Raw genomic sequence first — 21,754 nt, 5'->3', positions numbered from 1 at the left:
TTAAGCCGCATTCAATGGATGGAGGCATCTGGAGGGACTTTGGTGGATCATCTCCTTCGTGGAACATAAGCAACAGCTGGAAGCTAGATAGCAATCGGCAACTTCATGCGGCGGGCTTGATCGGTCTCAAACCCCTGCCTATGCTGCTATTTTGTTGTCGACTAGAAGAACAATCACCACACTGCCCATAGTCACTTCGAGTTGAGACGGTGCCTTCCGAGATTGGATCTCGACGCCGTGCAGCGAGAACAGCCACCCACATCATCATCCCGAAGCTCTGCTGCCTACTTTTCCAGATTTTCCTCTGATAAAAACGCGCACTGGGTCAAAAACATGCGCGCTTCCGCAGATTCCGAGCGAATTAATGCCCGACGGTTGACCATTTACCCACCCCTGCGCGGAATTGTGGATCCGTGACAAGATATGATCGTCTACTTTAAAAGGCTTGGAAGGTCACAGATAATGCTTGGTAAGAAGCCTTTTTTCACTGCACATGAAAGCTGACATTGCACCTTGCAGTTTATGCGCCTTGAGTTTTATAATGGCGAGCTGAGTTTAGCCTGCTCTGACCTTATCAGAGTTTGATCCCCTCATACGAACACGCCTAAGTCCGGCTAAGAAGTCCGATCCACACCGTCCTGCGAACCCAGTCGCCTGTGATCCCCTTTCGAGTAACTCGCAAAGGTGCAGCGCAACGGCTTGAGCTGGGAACAGTTCCAGAATAGCAACCGTGCAGATCATCAGCACGGGCAATCCAGCCGATCACGGCCGCCGCCCAGTCCAGCCAAGAGGCCTCCGCCTATGGTATACACGTTAAATGCTTGTCGCTGATTGAGTCACTCTCCGCTTGGCAACTTTCTCACGGAATGTCGCCGTCGCGAGTCATAAAAAGGGTCGGCTTGATTGGCCCGGTCGTGCTTAGCACGCCATCCGTAGGAGCATCGGAGGAAGATCGGAGCCCTTTCTGCCTTGGAGTCTAGCGCGCCAACGGCCGAATGAGAGGACTAAGACGAGGCAACCACGCCCTTCGAGGTTTTGCGCCTTCTGATATATGAACTGCTATCTCTCCAGGTCAGCAAGTGTTTTGAGTCATGAGTCGAGCGGTGAGATTCATGGCCAGGAGGGTGTGTTGACCATGACCAAACCAGTTGGTGGCTCAAGGCTTTCCGAGGGCGAAGTCGGACCTTGAACAGGTACTTAACCTCAACAAACAACTACCCCACCCCACGCACGCTCTCAAGGCACGCTTTCCAAACAGCATTCCTTCCCCTCACCACCCCAGAGCATCCGTGACACCTCACTGACCTCATATATCTCTGGACCAGACGAATAGGACAAGGAAGAAAAGTGTCTTACGATGGACAGATGTCTCTCTCCAGGTTTTGCCCTGGCGGCTGGAGCCGACCAGAATGGAACCATACCCCAATGAGGAAGCCTTCGATCGTCGTTAACAACGCCCAGTCCCTGTACAGCAATGATCCGATCAGAACTCATCAGACGAGCAATGTTTCTCCGACTCCATCCCCATATCTTAAGGAAAAGCTAAGCTGGGGATTTGCCGACGCCTCGGCTCCCCCGTCGGCTCCCCCATAGACGATAACTCTGTTCCACTCGCCGGCCCCTTCGAGAACATCGCCTAATCTACGCAAAATGGGTTCAATGGCATTGCGAACTCTCCGATTACGGCCTGAGGAAGACGAAAAGGCAGAGAAGGCAGCAGAAATAAGCACAGCCGTGGGCCGAGACAAGCATTGCTTGTTACAGAAACACAAGGGATATCTTGGAAGGGCGATTGCATTGCTCCTATCGAATGACTTGATGTGATTTGTGATGCACTGATGATAGATCACAAGCTATTGACTCATTTGCTCGCACACCACACGCGGGGAAGCCCGACGTTGCAATCATGCTGAGTGCTGATCCTCGCATGGACAGGCGGGGGAACAAGATTTCCAACGCACGATAGGTGGCCAGTGGCCACAGCCAGCGCGCGCGCCCTCTGCGCCCTTTGAGAAACACGGCGGAGTTTCCTTCCAACTCCGTTTGAGTCACGAATAAGACACGCCATGCTTATCTGCTAGCCTACAGCTAAAAGTGTTTATGTTACCTAACATGTTCCGCTTGCGGTGGTCCAACCGACGGCACGAAAGATTGGATCACTTTTCTGTACGAAACGAATTTCCGGGACCTGATTAGGCTAGCTAGCTGGCCATGCAGTCAGTCAGTTCATCGGACATTATGGTTCTCTGCCAACTCGAAAGGCCAGCCAGGGGTGGTGGCGCATAACCATGAAAAAAAATGGGTGATATGCAAGACAGAGCTCAAACAGGCAATGATCTCGAGTGGGCGAGGGGAGGACTGGAAGCGAGGGGTGGAAAAACCGTGAGGAACTGTTTTTCGCCACGAGGGAAAAGTGGAAATTTGTTTCGATGGAGGAAAGAAAAAAACATTCCGCACTCACCGGCAGGGCCCGACCTTCTTGGCGTTCCAAACTGCAGCCGGGTTTTGCTCCCTTCAGCCAGCCAATCAACATCTTTTCCACTTGTCTCAGGTCATGCTTGGTGCTGCTTGTCATATCAACATTTTGCTTTCAGCCTGGGGTTACATCGGCATCTCCCCTGCCTCGGCCGTCGCCATTTGCCTTCCTTTCCACCCTTCGATGGGGTCCCTCCTCTATCTAGCGGCCATTGGTTCGGGGACAAGATGGGTCCGCTTCGGTTACTGTTCCTATATCGTCGAACCGTCGAGGGAGATATAAGGTGAGGGCCGTTTCCCTCAACACTGATCTTCCTGTGTTCTTTTCTGAGGAAATCTTCCCTACTTCGACCGTTCCTGTCGGATCAATTCCCTTGCCTGGTCTCTGCCACCATGTCTTCCGGAGATCGCGAGGCTGATATCGCTCAGTATGTGATCCTTTTCTTTCTTATTCTTGCCTCGTGTCTCTGTGCGCCTGCCATGTAGTGCAGAGTCTGCTGAGTCATCACGCATTGCCCTGTCGTCTCGAGACTAACATCTCATGCTCCAGGCCGTTCCAACAGGGCCATGGCACTATCACCGAGGTCACCTCGAACGAGAAGGCCTACATGACGGAGAAGGCTCTCGACGTCACTCCTGATGGTGAGGAACCCAACCAGGAAGAGATCCGAACCCTCCGTCATGTCGCCGAACATCTGCCCGTCTCTGCTTGGCTCGTCGCCATTGTCGAGCTTTGCGAGCGTTTCACCTACTACGGAATGTCCGGCATGTTCCAAAACTATATTCAACGCCCTCTCGATGGCAGTCAAGGTCGTGGTGCCCTTGGCATGGGCCAACGTGGTGCCACTGGTCTGACAACTTTCTTCCAGTTCTGGTGTTATGGTCAGTCATTCTGGTTCAGTCCGTTCTCATTTCTCTTGCTGACCTCGGTCCCTAGTTACTCCCATCCTTGGTGCTATTGTTGCCGATCAATACTTGGGCAAGTACAAGACGATCGTGGTTTTCTGTATCATCTACCTGGTCGGTCTCCTTATCTTGGTTTGCACGTCTATCCCCACTGCTCTCTCCCATGGAGCGGGTGTTGGCGGCTTCATTGTTTCCATCTTGATCATTGGTCTGGGAACCGGCGGTATCAAGAGCAACGTTGCTCCTCTGATTGCCGACCAATACAAGCGGAAGAAGATGGCAATCAAGACGACCCCCAAGGGTGAGCGGGTCATTATCGATCCCGCCTTGACCATCCAGCGCATTTACATGATCTTCTACGCCTGCATCAACATCGGTTCCCTGTCCCTGATCGCCACGCCTTACATGGAGAAGTACATCGGCTTCTGGTCTGGCTACCTGCTCTGCTTGTGCATGTTTGCCGTCGGTACTGGTGTCCTTATCTTTGGTCGCAAGTTCTACGTCGTCCGTCCTCCTCAGGGTTCCATCATCACGGATGCCTTCAAGGCTGTGGGAATCATGATCGTCAACCGCAACATGGACGCAGCCAAGCCTAGCTGGCAAGCCACCAATGGAGGCAACCGCCCTAACCTGCCCTGGGATGATCACTTCATTGATGAGCTGAAACGCGCCCTGGTCGCCTGCCGTGTGTTCGCCTTCTACCCCGTCTACTGGGTTGTCTACGGCCAGTTCTCCAGCAACTTCGTCACCCAGGCCGGTGAGATGGAGAGCCACGGTATCCCCAACGACTTGATGCAGAACTTCGATCCCATCTCTGTCATTGTCTTCATCCCGGTCTTGGAGACTCTGGTTTACCCTCTGCTTCGCCGCATGCGCATCCAGTTCCGCCCCATCACCCGTATCTCCGTCGGATTCGTCATCGCCTCCCTGGCTATGATGTACGCGGCCATTGTCCAGCACTTGATCTACTCTGCAGGACCTTGCTATGGCAAGCCCCTCTGTGATGCCTCCATCGTTGATGGTGCGGCCACTGGCAACCACGTCCACATTGCGATTCAGACTCCTGCCTACGTCTTCATCGGTGTTTCTGAGATTTTCGCCTCGGTGTCCGGTCTGGAGTACGCCTACACCAAGGCGCCTCCGTCCATGAAGTCGTTCGTGCAGTCCATGTACCTGCTTACCAACGCGTTCGGTTCCGCTATTGCCGAGGCTCTGACCCCCGCCGCGTTCGACCCTGCCATCATGTGGATGTTCGTCGGTCTGGCCTGCGCCTCCTTCATTGCCGGTATCATCTTCTGGATGGTTTACCACCACCTGAACGACCAGGAGGACGAGATGAACGCCCTGGACGCGGAAGATCCGGAGATTCCTGCTCCCATCGAGCAGGAGCAGAAGAAGGATGAGCACAACTAGATTCCCGATCGGAATCCCCGCCACTCCCCATTCTAATGTATTATAATTCTCGTGTTTAGCTTTGCGATGTTCGTGGATGGCGTTTTGATTTTTTGAAACGTGATATACTTGACCATCTCGCGCAGGCTCGCGTCCCAGCCCTTTGATGAGCCGATGCAGTATGACGACCCCATGTGTGTATATATGCAGGGTGTACGGATTGACGTTTTTATTACATTTTACTACATAGTATAGATTCTAGTTAGCATCTACAGAATTCTTATTTCACATACTCCAACAGTTCGGTCCTCTTCTCTTTTGTGCCGTTTTGCCTCAATAGCGTCAGTGTGCGACCAGAATGACCCCAGTGGCCGCTCTATCCGGATGGGGCCCTCTTTTTTTTTTTTTATTCTGTTGCTTCCATTCCGGCCCCGTCCCTGCAGTAGTTTGTCTTAGCATCTCTTGGCATTTGGTGTTTTCCCGCTTATCCGCTTTCGGAAGCGTGAGCAGTGAACTCTGACTGGCTCCGCCGGCCCAACCCAACACTGCACCACCTGATGGATGCAGAATTGCAGATGCAAAGTGAAGTGGAGCCCATGTCTTATCATGAGATGAGGTCTTGGCGGTGGTCACTTATTGCATAATAAGCATTGCTCATGGTTAGGTAATGGTTTTATTTACGGCGGAGACTCCTCGAGTACGATTTGAATGTGCCCCGGCAGTGTGATGCGGCTCTTGCTCGTGCTCTTGCTCTTGGCTGTGGTAGGTTGACTAAGACTTAGACCTACCATGGAGATTCAAATTCGTCTATCGATTGATTGAAATGATTGTGTTCTTGACAATGGAGATTGGTGGTGGATAGGGTAGGGATTATGTGTTGTTTCCAGTGCAGGCGATGGTGAAGATTTCCCAATGCTGTGTGGGTTGGATGGTAGAATTTCGGGATTCTCCGGGCTGGAGTAAAGTGTTCCGGGTCTTTTTTTTTTTTCTTTTTTTTTTTTTTTCCCCTTGTTGGTGGCTCTTTCCGCTGGTGGGCGGAAACTGAGATGGTAGACGGCCTAGTAAGCAAATCCGACCCCCGCCGGAGTGGAAGGAAGCTGCTGGATGCAAACTGCAAGGCTGGCTGGGCGTTAGAGATTGGAATCATTGAAACCATGGTTCGTTTGTTCTTTTGCTTCTGGTTCTTCTGGTTGGTGGGGGGGTTTCTAGAAGCTGGAAACTAGAAGCTGTGGTCTGGTCTAGTCTACCGGATTTTACTATGTATCTACAGTATGGACTGGTTCTGGGTTTTGCTGGCTTTGAATTGCATTGCACTGGATTAGATTGGTCCGGACTTTTCGCTTGTGGATTACCGTTGACACGCACCACGAGGATGTTAATGTTCCGAAAACAAACCATGTGGATGTGGATGAGGATGTGGGTGCACTGCTCTGGTACCGTACCTGGGATTTGTGGGTTCGCGGGACCTCGTGCATGCATGAGTATGAGTATGAGTATGAGTATGAGTCAACTGTACCGCGGAGGCGGCTGTTGGCTGAGTTCGGTCTATCTCCATGCTTGGAGATGGCGTGCATTTGCAGTGTCGTGGGTAGATGTAGTCTAGCTGGTGTATTTGGTTGTAGGTCAGTGGAACGTGCTGCTGTGCTCGGCCTGGAAAGTCTTTTTTAGGACGGACTCTTACCTCCACCCTCGCTTACTGGGGGTAATTATACTTCTTGTTGGTTGTCTGGCTTGTACTGTACCTGTCTGGCCTATTCGGAGTTACCAGGATATCGATGGAGTGTCAATAGCACGGGTGTATCTTGGTTGCGGGAGCTTCGCTGTCAATTCTGAGGTTCTGGGTTCTGGGCAAGGGTCATTGGTGGCTGCTGGTTTGTCGGGGTATAATCGATGCATACAAACAGCTGGTTGAAGTTGAAGATACACAGAACATTGATGTTTGTGTTGTACATACTTGATGAAACTATTGTAGGGCTGTATACTGAATTGTCTGGTGCTTACGAGGTCTAAGTCGTTGTAGCGGGCATCGGATCAAAGGGGGCATATTCGCTAGTCGATGTGCCTGGAGGAGAGGTACTTGCTTGGAATATTGCTTGCTCGATGCAGTACAGTGCAAGAACTACCTAGTAATCCTCGAAGAAACACGACATCTGCAATGATCTGACCGGAGGCAGTCACCGGTAACCCAGGCCCCTCGAGAGCTTGGACTACGCTTTCCATCATTTAATATAAGAGTCCAGATGACAACCGGAGCCATTTGTTATGGTTCTTATGCGCTTGAGCTTTGTGCCTTATATTCGAGGTTTCGTTGCGTGGGATGCAATTGTCCAAATGGGGGGCCATAGGTCTTTTTGCAGGTATGGGCAGCTTTTTGAATGTTGTAGGTTGGCTTGAAATCCTTACCGGCGGCTTGTTTGCGTGTTCAGGGATTGTTGGAGACACGTGCTCCATAGGATGCCTGAAAGAATAAAGTGCGCTTCACATGGGTTTCTTGGTGAATGACACGATGAGTCTCGTGTGGAAGTCAATTCTACAAGATCAGCCTCCAGGCAAGGGACCTAGAGTCCATTAAAAACGCACGTTCCATTTATGTCTACTTCCCCGGGTTTGGCTGGCAGCGGCCACGATTTCAGTCAGAGGTTATAGACGAATGAGTGGGTGAATCTCGATGTGGGAGATGGGAAGTCGAAAGTGATTCCGAGCATTGCAGGGTCTATCCCCCAGGGATGCCATAGTTCGGCGACTGAACGGATCGAGTCTGGAATCCTGGTGGCGTGGCTTTCTCGTGAGAACCAGAGCTTCGAGATCTCATTTCCCGTCGTGCATATGGTGGATCCTTGCATGCAGATGTATAGATTCGAGATGCAAGGTGGCTATGCTTGCAGGCTCTGCATATTGAACTCCTTTTCTCGGGAAGGACAGATGATGGTGTGGATTGTGCTGTTGGAAGCAGTGTAGTAGTATTTCCTGGGTTCTGTTGCCATGAGGGAGATCTCGGTACAGATTGTCATATGGCCAACAAGTATGTCTCTGGCCGTGGGATTTGTTTCCCACCGGTTGCTATACCTTTTGAGCAGAGAGGGGACTTGTTACTGAACCGCAAGTCACAGTTGGCCAAGCTTGATTTACGAAGATACTTGCCGATGTCAATGTGCTTTCTTTAAAGGATGACAGTTGACAGATAGACTATTGTATAGGTATAGTATACACAGCGAGTTAGCCACAACGATTGCCAAGCCACCGAGAAGTCCCTTCGAATCAGGTGTGGCGTTGGCGTGTCCAGTTGTCAGTGGTGTCCAGTACAACGGGGCAGTGCCCACCACACAATAGCGAACTCGTTCTCCAGTCTACGAGATTGGCTGCACGTTGGGAATCGGTTGCTAATTATAGGTGACCATCTCTGACGTGCGGACAAACCAGGCCAGTGGTAGTGGCCACAACAGGCCCAGGGTCTCCGGGGATTGTGGAGCTGCCTGCAACGTTCTCGTTGCCTGGTGGAAATGTACCCATACTGATGGTGGCGGAGATAACGCAAGAAACTGTTTCTGAGGCGAGCTTGACTCGTATCTCGTTCAAGCGACACAATGCTGCAGTGTGGGAGGATGGGTGAAACTTAACAGGATGGTTCACTTCATATTCTCTTTCGAGACACCTGTTGGCTGTGGGAATGTTTTCGCAGAGCAGCGGTCTGCCAGGGTTGGTCACAGTCTGTTGAGGAACTGGGTTAATCAATCAATTGATACGGTAGTTTCCAATTGACTGTTCGGGCCAGCCAAGAGTGGGGAGGACCGTTCAAGCTCTTCTAGTAGCAGAATCGAGTTGGGTGTCATGTCAATGACGTGCAGAATGTTCCTGCCCCTCTTCTGCTGTACGGGGAACCTTGAGTATGCTGTGTGTAGTGTGTAGAGAGACTGCGCAATGCTGGACTGCTGGGACATTTTACTCAAGCATAGGGCTGTTTGTTGCAGTAATTGGTTCAAGGGCTCGATTGGTCGCGAGACTTGGAGAGAGCGCCTTCATCTCCCACTTTGGCGCCCGGAGATTGAGTGCAGCACATCCACATCTGGATTGGAGCTGCACGGGTTGACAAAGTACAGCATTGTAAAACCTCTATCTGCAGATGAGCAAAGAAACTTATGTCGCAGAGGACTACGGGACTACGGAGTATACAACGATCAGTCCATAGATCAGATCTATCGACCTCACCGGTTGTTGCACTTCAAACCCGCCGTTTAGCCCCATCGCAGCTCAGTCCGTCCCTTGTTTCACCAGTCCTCAACTTAGATTGTCGTTTTGATTACCCTCCTGCTTCTTGGAGAGCAAAAAAGGGGACTCGAGGATCGTCCACTGGTCTGTGCAGTAGCTTGGAAGCCCCCCCCCCTCCTACTAATTATACATTGGGCGAAAAATTGCTGTGCGCGCGCAGATTTCACCCCCTGACTTACCTGAGAGTCTGTGACCGACCTAAAGAAAAAGAGGAGGAAACTGCTGTTTGTAACACAACCTTTTTCTGCTAACCACCTAACTCTCCAGTCATTCCTTTAACTGTTCTTTTTTTCTATACCTTCATTTTCATTTCTGTTATAGCTGTTTTTGTTGAGAGGAATTGAATTGCCGTCTGCGGGCCAGAGCCATCCAGCCAGCTAGTTCCATCCAAGCCCTCCAAGCCCTCCAATCCTTACCAGCAGTCATTCCTTCAACCGCCTCCGCGCCCGTGGCTCAGCAGCCGCCGCCGTGTGTGTCTCACCCGTCACTCTTTCTTTTTGCCCTTCAATTCTTACCTCAACTCAACTCAACTCAAAAACTACTGCCTATTCCTTTTCCAACCTCCATCCTCGATCTCTCTTCCTCACTTCACCCCACCTTCGTCCCTCCTACACGCCCTCCTTCGTCTCGACCCCTCCTCCCTGTCGGAACGGACTCACCTTATCCTATCTACCGTCGTCGTTTCCCGTACGACCCGAGCTCCAATCGCTTCGCGAATTACACCCTTCGAGCCTGCGACTTGACTCTTCCGCAACACAACCCCTAGTAACGCTATCACTACGAAACTTCCATCTCGAATTAGTCACAGCTTTGACATCATATCACAATGAGTGTATGTCTCCTTTTAGAGCATGGTCACGACCTCCCGCGACCGCCGCTGCTACCCCTCCCCTGACTCCTGAGCTCATGCGCACCTCGATTTTCATTGCTGACCTGTGAACCACAAAGTACGGAGGTAATCAGGGTGGCTACGGCCAGTACAACCCCTATGGCGAGCAGGGCTACAACCAGAACCCCTATGACCAGGCCAATGCCGTCGAGCAGGGCCAGGGTAACGGCACCTACGGTAAGCGCGCCGCAGCTCGGACCCGTCATGCGAAACAACCAGTCTCCTAACGCAAGCTCTCCGCCCCATCAGAAATGAATGCGATCGCGGAACAGCCGGCCGACGCCACCACGCTGTTGAACAAGTGCAGGGAGATCAACGATGGGATCGCGGACCTGAAGGCCAAGCGCGAGGGCCAGCTGGCCGCTGCCCAGAACGCCATGCTCGACTCCAGCACCGGAAAGGAGGACCAGGTCGCCCGCCAGACTCTTGATTACATCGAGGACGAGATCAACAACGGCTTCCGCTACCTCCGTGATCTGTTGAAAAAGATCAAGCAGACTCCGGGCTCCGGAGACAACCGTGTCCAGACGCAGGTCGACGTCACCAGCCGCAACCTCCGTCGCGAGATTGAACAGTACCAGCGATGCCAGTCCGACTTCCAGAAGCGTCTGAGAGAGCAGGTTCGCAGACGTTATGAGATCGCGAACCCCGAGGCGACTCCCGAGGAGATCGAGCAGGGTGTGGACAGTGTGCTGATGGGCCAGGAGCAGAGCTTCCAGGTATGATGGGCCCGGTCTGCGATTGCCTTGAGTGACTTGCTAATAGGTGCTGTAGGTTACTGGTAGCCGTACTAGACAGGCCAACGACGCCAGACAGGCTGCCTTGGAGCGTTCGGCCGCTATCCGCAAGATTGAGCAGGATATGATCGAGCTGGGCCGATTGTACCAGGAGGTCGCGGAGCTGGTCCACATGCAGGAGCCTGCTGTGGAGCAGATCAGCCAAGACGCCGAGAACGTTGCTGGAAACGTCGCCAATGCCAACACGCAGATCACGGAAGCCATTGCCAGCGCTCGCCGGGCAAGAAAGTGGAAGTGGTACGCCCTGCTGGTCGTCAGTAAGTAGCTTCCCGTCACCGAAATCATTGCTCTGTACGCAACTGACATGTTTCCAGTCCTCATCATCGCCATCGTCGTTGGTGTAGCCGTTGGTGTCACCGAAGCCAACAAGAAATGAGGCCGGCTCCGTTCCAAGTTAACATCAGATGGCCGTGTTCGAACCAGCCGACTTGGGTCGGATCGATGCGGTTATCCACGTCGATCCTTAGATCCCTATGACCGATCCCGTTGGCGCACTTTTTACGCCAGGCTGTAACGAATCCATTGATTGCGCCCCTTGTCCTAGTCCAGGTTTGTGCTTTTGCGCCTACGGCGGACAATTGGACAGCCACGGGGCCGATTGCTATTTCCAGTTTTGAGTCTTTTTTTTTTTTTTTTTACTTGTTCTTCTGTTGGAATACCACCCTGTTCTTCTTTTTTTCTCTTCGCCGCTTCTGATTCTCTGGTTGAAAAAGCACGCCTGTCACTGCGCTCTCCGATCCCCTATGCTCCGTTCGGCCCCTTCGCTTCTTCCCTCTCGCGCCCTGCTTCTTCATTTCCTGCTTGTATGGCTGGTATTGCTTATGCGTCTTTGAAGGGGAGGGCGTTATGCGGCCGTGATGATCCCGACAGGGTGCTAGGGGATCCGCGCAGGATGGCTAATCGCAGTGTATATAATAGAGTCGTTGTTCTTGTTCTTGTGTGTTGTGTGCGTGTGAGTGTGCCTTTGGTTCGTTGGGCGCTAGAAACCACCGCCAGCACCACCACTGTCCCAGTCCTTTTTTACGTAATAATCGACTACTCTAATAATAATGATGCTTTCCTTTGATGAGCTATGTGGTCGTTGTCGATTCGTAGATTTCCGCGTCTCCGGATCGAGTAATTGTTGTATGCATATATGTATCCGAATGCGGGGCATACAATTATGTATTGTCTCACCCCCCCAACCTACCTACCTTAAGGATGAACTCCCAATTATGTATGTTTATAGACAAACGTTGCTAGGAAAGGTTTATTGCGCCTGCGCCGCCGCCCTCTCCCGCTCCCGCTCCCGCTCCCGCCCCTCCTCCTCCGGCGTCTTCGTCCGCAACTGCAGCGCATGGATCCCGCCCTCGCGACTCATCTCCTCCTTAAGGAGACTATAGACCATCCGGTGTCGCGCGGGCTGGGGTTTCGCGGCGAAGGCCGAGGAGGTGATCGTTACGCTGGTATTGACGTTCACATCAGTCTCGGGTCTTGGGAAGTTGGGGACTGGGATCTGGGCGCTGTTCGAAGTCCCGAGGGGGACCAGAACGTTGAAAAGAAGGGGGGTCCGGGGGTTCTCCCCCGGAACGGAACGGTGTTTGGATTGGATTGGATTGGGTTGGGTTGGGCTGGGCTAGGTTGGGCCCGGGGGATGGGTTATGGGGGGATGGGGTCGGACGCACTGGAAATGGGTTTCCTTGGAGGTGGAGTCGCGCATGGGCGCGTGGTGGGCGTGTTTGTGCGAGTCGTTGCGGATGAGGAGGGTCGTGGGCGTGAAGGTTGTTGTTAGCTGGGTGGGATGGGTTAGTTGGTTGGTTTTTATGGGGTTTGGGGTTTGGGGTTTGGGTTTGGGAGTTGAGGGTGGGATTGGGATTGGAGGTGGGTGGGAGTTTGGGGGGCCGGGTGATTGCGCGCACCTTTTCGCGGATGAGGTCTTCGACTGGGGTGGTGGTGGTGGTGGTGGTCATTTTGGAGGTGCTGGTGGAGAATAAGTGCCGGTTGCTGCTGGTAGATCGGAGGAGGAGGCCTGGGAGGCGGGTGGTACGGAGAACTTGAAGCATTGATTGGTTTATTGTTCTGTTGGATGGGGAGGTGGTGAGGGTGCGGTTGTGGTAAGCCGGGGGATTCGGATTGCTTCAGATAGGGAGGGTTGATCGGATGAGAGGGCGGAGTGGATGTTGTAGATATCTAACGTTATGAGGAGGTTGTTGTGTCGAGCGGAGGGTTTAATTGGAGCGGGATGGGAGTTAATCCATCTCATCCAGGTCGCTGAGAATCCGATGGCGGCGATTGGCTGGGGCACCTGGCACTGCGGGCCGATGGATGGCCCTTTGGGGATTAGTGGGGTGCTGCAGTGCCTCCGCGGACTTTATATTATTGTACACCTGCAGCACTCTGCGTCGTACCAGATCTATAACAAGTCAATGGTCGAATCAACCACATCGACTGATTTAAATTGACTTAACAAAGCAAATGGTGAAGACTGCGTCACTGAGATTTGTTAGGCTCCAGATCCCAAGGCAATGAAGTCCTACAGTGGAACGGTGGTCTACACTGTTTGTCTTTCGTATCCTGTTTTCGTTGACTATCTCCACTACACCGTTGACTATCAGATGCGCTGCTAACCTCGTTGACAGTCATGCATCGAGCACACTCGCACCGCCAGCCTTCCGGCAGCAAGCATTCCAGAACGAGCATGGCCAGACTTGCCGTCAAAGCCTGGATTTAGCAGGTATATCGGCGTTTCTGAATTTGCTGCTACAGACAGGCTAGGCTGGCAATACGCCAGTGATGCAGCGTCAGGCTGTAAATAGCCATCGGTCATGATTGCAAGGCCTTCGGTTCTATAGAGAGAAATGTGTCTGTGAGCACTTAAGAAGATGCACGCTGCTGTACAGCATGCCCCAAGATCAAACCTGTTTATCAGGCTGATGAGCTCTGGTGTGGCGAACCATTTGCTTTTATGCAATCTCACCTGACACGCTGACAGCGAGCCAAAACTGTGGTTGGGTGGATGTAATGCCACACCCATCTCATGCCTCAAGCTATGAAGTATAGCCTTATATAAGATTCCGGAAGTGTGCAGCAGGCAATTCAATTCGGCTTCATTCTCCTGGTTGCCCTCTGTTACAGCAAGGCAGACGGCCTCTACTACTGTTGGTGAAACCACCGTTCGAGATAAGATACGATACCGACACCCCTAGGTAGGGTGGCATTTTAACTGTAGTGATATCTCCAAGACCGTGTTCAAATTTCTTGCTCTGGTGTCATACACCTGCGAGCCCACCCACCCGCATTGATGTATGTAATCCTGACGCACTTCCAGCCTCTTCTCTTCGGATTCATCAATCTTCTTCCAGTGGAGGGCAACTTTCCCCTCGACTTCTCCATCACCACGAGCAAGGAAAGCACTCTTGGTTCATCTTGTGGGTTTAATATCCACCTTCCCGTAACACCCTATTCTTCGCCCTCCATTCACCGCAGCCCACTTGACCTACCTGCAAATGATGTCTCAAGAAGAGACAGAAAGAAAAAAGACCAAGAAATGACCCGGACTCGATCCGCTGACCAAAAGTGCAGGGGAAAGCGGCGTGGTTCTGTGTTCAGGAATCCTTTAGTGCACCTTGATGTCGAGGTGAGACGGCAACCGCTAGAGTATATTCCCCCTGCCCCCCTGCTCTTGATAGATTGGAGCTTGGTATAAATATAACCCAGCAAGGGGTATCTTCTCTCCCTGGTAGATCCTCGTAGAAGGCTTGGGACGCGCAATGATCTACAATACATGGAAGATTCGACCGTTTTATACTTCCAGATCGACTCACGTGATCTCTTCCCCGGACGAAGCTCCAGACATGGGGAACAGCCGATAATCGGAGCCAAGGGCCTTATCGCTGCGCCGAAACCGCCGACTCTCCGCCAACCTCCGCGGGAGCTCTTCTCAAAATGACATCAGTTCGTGATTTCTCAAGAGCAGACTGCTGAACATGCACCGCATGCTTTTCCGAGCTTCATTATGCCAGGCCGCCCATTGATATCAGTCCTGTCACGGGGCTCAATCGCCTCTGCCCGTCTGGTCCGCCATGCTCGCTCTCGAGCGTACCTGACACCAGCAAACCGTCGATCGCTCGCCTCGTTGCCGAACCTGCCTCTCTTCCGCGCCCTCCAGAACCACGACCAATCCAACCTGGCGGTCGTCCACAGCGCATCGTCTCGCTCCTTCACGTACGGCAACCTGGTCGCCGACGTCCTACAGGCGAAGGAGAAACTGATACAGTCGGGAGGAGGGCGTCATGATAGTTTGTGCGGGGAGAGGGTGGCTTTCCTGGCGGAGAACAGCTACGACTACGTAGGTACTGTTCGGCTTGTCCTGTTCCTCTCCGCATACTTTGAGAGTAGGGCCTTGAACTGACAGACGATGGCAGTGACGCTTCTCTCGATCCTCGCCAGCGACGCGATCGCCCTCCCCCTCTCCCCCGCTTTCCCGGTCGGCGAGCTCAAGTACATCATGGACAATTCCCAGGCCAAGGTCCTGCTGGCCACGGAGAAGTACGCCAACAAGGCACACGACGTCCTGAAGGCCGGACTGGACCGAGCACCCCTACTTGACGTGAGGAAGAAGATCGAAGTGGGGGCCACGAGTCTGGGCTCCTCGTCGGTGACCTTGGATGATCAACCCACGGGACAGCAACCCCGCGGGGGAATGATGCTGTACACCTCCGGGACCACGAATCGACCGGTAACATATCCTTTCCTTTTCGCCTCCCGAAGAAAGTAAGAGACAGTGCTGACACCCGCGCAGAAAGGCGTCTTGATTCCGCAATCCGCGCTGACGGCGCAAGCCGCGTCGCTCCTGCAGGCGTGGGAGTACACCCCACAGGACCGGCTGCTGCACCTCCTGCCCCTGCACCACATCCACGGCACGGTCAACGCGATCGTGACCCCGGTGCTGGCCGGCTCGTCCATCGAGTTCATGTTCCCATTCAACACGGACGCAGTGTGGAAGCGCCTCGCCGCGCCGTTCCTCCCGGAGTCCCAGTCGCCGTCCACCAGAAACAAAATCACCTTCCTGACGGCCGTCCCGACCATCTACAACCGGCTGCTCGCGTCCTTCCCCACCCTGACCCCGGAGATCCAGACCGCCGCCCGCACGGCCATCAGCCCCGCGCACCTGCGCCTGAACATCTCCGGGTCCGCGGCGCTGCCGACGCCCACGAAGCAGGCGTGGCAGGCCCTCAGCCACGGCAACGTGCTGCTCGAGCGCTACGGCATGACCGAGGTCGGGATGGCGATCAGCTGCGGGCTGGCCGTCGGCGACCGCGTCGACGGCAGCGTCGGCTGGCCGCTGCCGTCCGTGGAGGCGCGGCTGGTCGACACCGACACCGACGCGGTCATCCTCCCGGGGCAGGAAGTCGACCCGCGCACCGGCCGCGAGCGCGAGGGCGAGATCCAGCTCCGCGGGCCCACCATCTTCCAGGAGTATTGGGCCAATCCCGCCGCCACGCGCGAGTCGTTCGTCGCAGCCGAAAACGGACAGGGCAAGGGCGACAACTGGTTCAAGACCGGCGATGTCGCGACCCGCCGCGTCGTCGAGGGCGCCGGCACCGGCGCCAGTGGCGACTGGGCCCGCGGCCCCATGTACTTCATCCAGGGCCGCCGCAGCGTCGACATCATCAAGACCGGCGGCGAGAAAGTCAGCGCCCTGGAAGTCGAGCGCGAGTTGCTTTCGCTGTACGTATTGCCCACTACTCACCCGGTTTGAGACTTTACCCTCCATCATCCCCCAGCTAACCCCGTATCTGCGCGCGCAGTCCCCAAATCGCAGAAGCAGCGGTCGTGGGTCTCCCCTCCGAACAATGGGGCCAGAAGGTCGCGGCCGTGGTGGTGCTGAACCCGGAGGCCGCGAACGCGGGGGGCCGGAACGGCAAGCCCTGGGGCGCCATGGACATGCGGCGCGCCCTGAAGGATCGGTTGGCGAATTATAAGTTGCCGCAGGAGATGAAGGTCCTGAGTGGACCGATTCCGCGGAATGCCATGGGCAAAGGTATGATCTTCGGTTCTCTCTGTTTCCGTGTCTCTCTAGACGGTTGCTAATTCTGGTGCAGTCAATAAGAAGACGCTCGTCAAGGAGGTGTTTGGTGTTTGAGTTGCGGTAGATCGGATTGTTTTTTTTCTTTTGCTGTATATTCTCCCTGACCATATGTGAGGCTCACGTCTGAATATACTTGAATATGCAAGGAATGTCACTGGATCGAGTTTCTAAGTGGTCGACTGCTATAGAATGTCATCCAGCCTCTGGATGTCTCCTACGCAACTACACCTACAGAGTACTTTCAAAAGACAGGTGTGCAGACTTCGCTAAGACAAGAGATAGAGATGATATACTATGTATGTTACATGGTTGCACAACGGCATAGAACAATATACACCCAGAACCCAGACTGTACTGCCCTGTACACACTCCCACACATTCGGTTAAGCCATGGAAGGTCTATACGCCGCCAAAGTCAACTGCGCAGGCGAGCCACGGAGGAACCGGGTCGCCTCCATGACGACTAGCATCCGAGCCATATCGACACGCGTGACCTTGGCCTCCACCATACTCATGACATCCACTTTGTCCGCGTCCGGCATGCGGGGGGGTACGAGGATCTGACACCGGACGCCGAAGGCGTAGAGGATGCCGGCCCAGCCATTGGTGTAGGCCGCGCCGGTCATATCCGCCTGGTCAAAGCGCTTGCTGATCTGGCACTCGAAGGTCGCCGGCAGCGGGCATTCGGCGAAGTAGAACGCGCGGAAGAACAGCAGACACGCCCAGAACTGCCTGGAGCCGCGCTCGCACTCGCGCAGCCGAAGGCGCGACGACAGGGACCGCGCGAGCCAACGGTCCACATCGGCCGCGGAGAAGGGGAGGACGGAGCGGTCTTCGGGCTCGGATGCGGCGGCGGCGTCGAAACGACGGTTGTGGGCGTGCTCGAATCGCAGCGCCGCCTCGATCTGGTAGTGGGCCACCACGTCGATGTAGCGACGGAGCGGGCTGGTGGACTTGACGTACGCGTCGAGGCCAAGCGAGACGTGCGGGATGGGGCGGGAGAGCGAGACGCCCGTGGGGGCGGCCATGTTCAGCCATTCCTGGCCGGTGATTCGTTCCATGTTCTCCCGCGTGACCTTGCGATACTCCGGGTGGTACTGGGTGCCGTCGTAGACGGCAGGGATGTTGCGCGACGACAGCCAGGAGGCGGAAACCCAGCAGCCCAGGTTCATGAGGAGAGAGATCAAGTTGTCGGTGGTATCGTCGCGGACCTCCTGCAGGTCGATTTCGTGTTGGCGGAGTTTGATCACCGGGTCGCCCAGGACATACCGGCCTTCGGTAGCTCCCAGCTTCCGGGGCGGCAGAGCAACGGAGCCAACGGACATGGAAACGGAAACTCGGGGCGGGTAGGTGAATTCCAGCATTCCATTTTGACGACGATGTTCACGCCAGCCCGCCATCAATTGACGGAGAATGTGGAAGGTTTCCTCGTCTTCAGGAGTAAGCGTCTCTGTGATACCCCTACGACCGGCGATTCGCTCGGGAACTTCTCCTCCCACGGATAGGGCCCTGGTGCTATCGGTGGCTCCGGTGTCTGGCTTGAAGACGCGGCGTAGTCGGTCATGGGTTATGTATGTCACATTCCGAACCGTACCATTTGCAACCTTGGTGTCCAGAACATCGCCCTGAAGATTCATCTTGGCGCTGAATGTGAGCGTGGGACGGCCCGGGCCCAAACTGAAGTGCTTTTGCGTCACGGACTCAGGAATCATGGGATAAGTACGCTCAGGGACGTAGAGACTCTCGGCTTGAGAGGCGGCCCACTTCATGATGCTCGATTCGTGACCCATGAATGCCGTGGGGTTTGCAACATGGATATGAATCCAAAAATTGTCGTCTGATCCTGGGATGCGCTCGAGCGAGACACCGTCGTCAATCTCCTGTGCCTTGGTGTCGTCAACACAGTAAACTTTCAAATCACCCCAATCAACCCGCAAATCCTTCATGGAATCTTCGAGTTGACTCTTGTCCGCGAGCAATTGGGCCTCTTCGGCTACTTTAGCCCATAGCTTATCATGTTCGGGAAAGATCCCGTGCCCGGGAAGCGCAAGCCGATGATCGAGAAGACGTGTGTTCTCCCATGGGTGGAATACACCCAGCTCCTGCAAGAAGAGCGTGGCTGTCTCGGGGCCCAAATCCACCACGCTGTACATGCCGGTGCTGCGCATGATATGCGACCCCGCGGACCGCATATGACCTCTCGTCATTCGCCGAGGAGGCAGGCACCAATGCTGCAAGTATTCTATGATGGCACGATCATCGTCGTTGAACTGCTCAGTGAGAACCTCACGGTATATCGCAGGGCTAGCGTTCTCTTTAGGCTCGACTCGTACAGCGCTTGGGCCCACGCATGACACGGTGGTTGGGGATCGCACAGTCCGACTCTGCCGAATGAGACGCTGGGCCTTTAGGAGAAACTGCTGCAGAGGATGGTTGCGGATATAGGGGGTGTCCTTGCCACGGGCTGAGTTGACAATATAATCTTGGTGCTCATGCACCCAAGTGCAGACGGTATTGATCACCTTGGCAACACGTAGAGGTCTGACTAGGTAACGGTTGGCGAATAGAGAGCTCATGTCATGGTCGATCAGGAACGAATTCTCGTGGACGCACTGATGAATGAGGAAAAGTAACGTTGCATCCAACTGGTCCTCTTCGATTTCCAGAGCCTTGCAGGCCAGTTCCTCGAGGGTATATACCAGATTCGATTCTTCGTCCGCCACCAGAGCGTGGAGATTGTCCAACCGTAGCGCGTTGTTGCGGTAGATTTCCCGCACGCCCAAGTCGAACTCTTGAATCTTCTTCATGAGATGAGCTCCTGCATGCCTGGGAACTCCGCCCTCGATGGCGGACTGGAATTCACTACTCATCTCAGCAAGCCCTGCAGGGAAGTGAGGCAGCAGGGGCGCCACCGTTTCCCGCGGCACGAATCCCTTCACAACGTACTCAATGTCCCTCTTGAAAGCGATGCGCCATTTACCTTTGTCCGTGTAAACTTGCTGCTGTTTGGCAATAGAGCGAACGTAGATTGCGTAAGAAAGAACCCCATCAGATCTGTGCGGTGGGAGGGGAGACGTCAGCAAGGTTATTGCATATTTCAAGAGCCTTTGGAGCTCACTTACGCTGACATGGCCACAAGGTCACCTGGCTCCAGATAGTGATTCAGGCCAGCGCCTTCATCGTCTCTGTTAAGGAGCTCCGCGTCATCATCTGACGCTCGCATGACATCGAATCCTGCATCCATAGCTTCACGGTTGTCGTTCAGCATGTTCCCCCTCCAGGCATCGGTCGCGAGCATCTTGTTCGCGGTGCCAGGCCCTCGGACAGGGTCCGCCGAATTATCCTGGCTGTCCTGCCATTTCTGCAGATAGTCTCGAACATTTCCGTACTTCTCGAATTCGAGTCGCAGCCGAAGATTCTCGAGTGAAGTAGCCGATTGCAGCAGGTCGTCGTCTTGGCTTGAAGGCGTCGGCTTGGACGGTTCATTGTCTTGAGCGGAGAGACACTATACAACCAATGGTTAGTCACCGGAGAATACAAGGCATTCAGAGGGATGTTTTACCTTAGATCCTATACTGAACTGTCGCCGTTGCGAGAGAAGATAATCTTTAGTGGCATTGCTGAGACTTGATCTCGGGGAGACACGCGATGCTGCGATCCCGCAGGTCCGGACAAGCTTCAGGTTGGAGGCATAGCGATTCACACCAGCCACTCTGTGCGGGACTCTCGCCTTGGAGAGTAGCAAGGGCATTCTGGAGCACCCATCATACATGCCCAACAATCGCAGAGCAGGTGTAGGTCTGAGAGGCAGGAGGAGGGAAAGAGCGCACGGCGGCAAATCCCCGACGCCAAAAAATCCACTGATAGTGCCGGCATTTGCCACTCACCGCCTGGGCGGTCAAACTGTTTGCCATCAATGATTAGTTAGTTTATAGTTGTTTCCAATACATCCATGTGAGTATACTGTCATCTGTCAAAAGGACAGAAAAAGTCGAGTGGGATCTATTCTTTGATAATCTTCTTCGAGATCGAGCTCTCTCTTTGCCTTGCTTCTGTATGCTTACTACATTCCCATTATCAGTGCCAAATAACATACAGTATGATTTGAACGCCAGTCGAAGTCAATTGCATGCTAGTCTCCTGCTTCGATGAAACGAAGAATACTTTGCCCAAATTGTTGACTGTTGGATACGAAGACCTGAGTTACCATAATCTCATTTACTAGAGACCTTTTCGTCTTGCCTGCCTCACTCTTTGCGAAACATGAGTCGACTAACATAGACCAATGCCATAGATTGGCATCCCAAGGCGGTCTTGACACGAAGAGTGCAACGAGCACATAACTTGCGCGCTACCGGCAGAAGAGACCGGGCTCGTGCTTGAGGACATATCAGTCAAGCCGTATGCAATATCGCCTCGGACAGCCTCCGATGAAGGCAATTGCGGGCGATTGAGTGGCCCAACCGCCACCGATGGCTGGTGGCTCGTTCTACCTGCACCAGATACGTATCAACGTACCACCGGAATAGTGGCTGTAAACAGCATGGGCCATTGCCTAGAGCAGGTCATTAAGCATCCACCGCACCATCTGCATTGACATAGCCACAGCGGTTTCAGAAGACGTGCTATACGGACGGGCCAACGCCCACCGACAACCCCAGCGCGTGCACACGGTGCAAGTATAGCGAGATGACCCTCTCATCGTGAGGAAAAGGCTCGTGCGAAAGCGGAACCAATGTACTGTACAAGTCTAGCGTCAATCGAATTAAACTACCACCAACAACAGCCAGTCCCCGAAAACGCCTCATCTACGCAGGGCCAGGGTCTGATCCCCATGCTTAATATAGAGAGCGCGGGAGAGCGGCTCGATGTCCAGGGATCTGGAGACGCAGATCTGCATGCAGACGCTTCCGTGTGTCTGCATCTATAATAAGATCTGACAGACAGTTCTGATCCAGT

At 53.9% G+C, this 21,754-nt stretch overlaps 6 protein-coding genes across 6 annotated transcripts; 3 read left to right on the top strand and 3 right to left on the bottom strand.

The window, feature by feature from the left end:
* Positions 1–2,923: 2,923 nt before the first annotated feature.
* BO86DRAFT_207467 (peptide MFS transporter) lies at positions 2,924–5,115 on the top strand. The gene is made up of 2 exons (XM_025666802.1): positions 2,924–3,357; positions 3,413–5,115. Exons 1-2 carry the CDS (start codon positions 3,084–3,086, stop codon positions 4,792–4,794), a joined length of 1,656 nt encoding a protein of 551 aa, XP_025523612.1. The 5' UTR covers positions 2,924–3,083; the 3' UTR covers positions 4,795–5,115.
* A 923-nt stretch (positions 5,116–6,038) lies between these two features.
* Positions 6,039–6,377, bottom strand: BO86DRAFT_207433 (uncharacterized protein). The gene has a single exon (XM_025666801.1). The coding sequence runs from the start codon at positions 6,326–6,328 to the stop codon at positions 6,149–6,151; it is 180 nt and encodes a 59-aa protein (XP_025523611.1). The 5' UTR covers positions 6,329–6,377; the 3' UTR covers positions 6,039–6,148.
* A 3,802-nt stretch (positions 6,378–10,179) lies between these two features.
* BO86DRAFT_322535 (syntaxin) lies at positions 10,180–11,101 on the top strand (the record flags this gene model as incomplete). Its single annotated transcript, XM_025668392.1, has 3 exons — positions 10,180–10,647; positions 10,703–10,982; positions 11,040–11,101. 3 exons carry the CDS (start codon positions 10,180–10,182, stop codon positions 11,099–11,101), a joined length of 810 nt encoding a protein of 269 aa, XP_025523610.1.
* Positions 11,102–11,998: 897 nt separating this feature from the next.
* Positions 11,999–12,668, bottom strand: BO86DRAFT_273471 (BolA family protein; the record flags this gene model as incomplete). The annotated part of the gene is made up of 3 exons (XM_025667245.1): positions 11,999–12,167; positions 12,390–12,496; positions 12,624–12,668. Coding segments are annotated over 3 exons (321 nt in total), but the record flags the coding sequence as incomplete, so codon positions are not given.
* Positions 12,669–14,643: 1,975 nt separating this feature from the next.
* BO86DRAFT_346729 (acyl-CoA synthetase) lies at positions 14,644–16,965 on the top strand. Its single transcript, XM_025669255.1, has 5 exons — positions 14,644–15,056; positions 15,129–15,442; positions 15,506–16,434; positions 16,515–16,747; positions 16,809–16,965. Exons 1-5 carry the CDS (start codon positions 14,720–14,722, stop codon positions 16,847–16,849), a joined length of 1,854 nt encoding a protein of 617 aa, XP_025523608.1. The 5' UTR covers positions 14,644–14,719; the 3' UTR covers positions 16,850–16,965.
* Positions 16,966–17,023: 58 nt separating this feature from the next.
* BO86DRAFT_412897 (exoribonuclease II) lies at positions 17,024–20,598 on the bottom strand (the record flags this gene model as incomplete). The annotated part of the gene is made up of 4 exons (XM_025674695.1): positions 20,358–20,598; positions 19,918–20,300; positions 17,201–19,849; positions 17,024–17,033 (listed from the first exon to the last, which is right to left on the bottom strand). Exons 1-4 carry the CDS (start codon positions 20,565–20,567, stop codon positions 17,024–17,026), a joined length of 3,252 nt encoding a protein of 1,083 aa, XP_025523607.1. The 5' UTR covers positions 20,568–20,598.
* Between the last annotated feature and the right edge of the window lie 1,156 nt (positions 20,599–21,754).

Source organism: Aspergillus japonicus, assembly GCF_003184785.1.
Source record: "Aspergillus japonicus CBS 114.51 unplaced genomic scaffold BO86scaffold_69, whole genome shotgun sequence".
NCBI lineage: Eukaryota > Fungi > Ascomycota > Eurotiomycetes > Eurotiales > Aspergillaceae > Aspergillus > Aspergillus japonicus.
This window is presented reverse-complemented; position numbering and strand designations above follow the sequence as displayed.

What these genes read in the sequence shown, in the direction of transcription:
- BO86DRAFT_207433 (XM_025666801.1), bottom strand. Translation starts at nt 6,328, where the DNA reads ATGGAGATAGACCGAACTCAGCCAACAGCCGCCTCCGCGGTACAGTTG.
- BO86DRAFT_207467 (XM_025666802.1), top strand. Translation starts at nt 3,084, where the DNA reads ATGACGGAGAAGGCTCTCGACGTCACTCCTGATGGTGAGGAACCCAAC. An exon ending in CTTCCAGTTCTGGTGTTATG is followed by an intron (nt 3,358 to 3,412) that starts GTCAGTCATTCT and finishes CTCGGTCCCTAG; the next exon opens with TTACTCCCATCCTTGGTGCT.
- BO86DRAFT_346729 (XM_025669255.1), top strand. Translation starts at nt 14,720, where the DNA reads ATGCCAGGCCGCCCATTGATATCAGTCCTGTCACGGGGCTCAATCGCC. An exon ending in GAGCGCGAGTTGCTTTCGCT is followed by an intron (nt 16,435 to 16,514) that starts GTACGTATTGCC and finishes CTGCGCGCGCAG; the next exon opens with TCCCCAAATCGCAGAAGCAG. An exon ending in GCGGAATGCCATGGGCAAAG is followed by an intron (nt 16,748 to 16,808) that starts GTATGATCTTCG and finishes ATTCTGGTGCAG; the next exon opens with TCAATAAGAAGACGCTCGTC.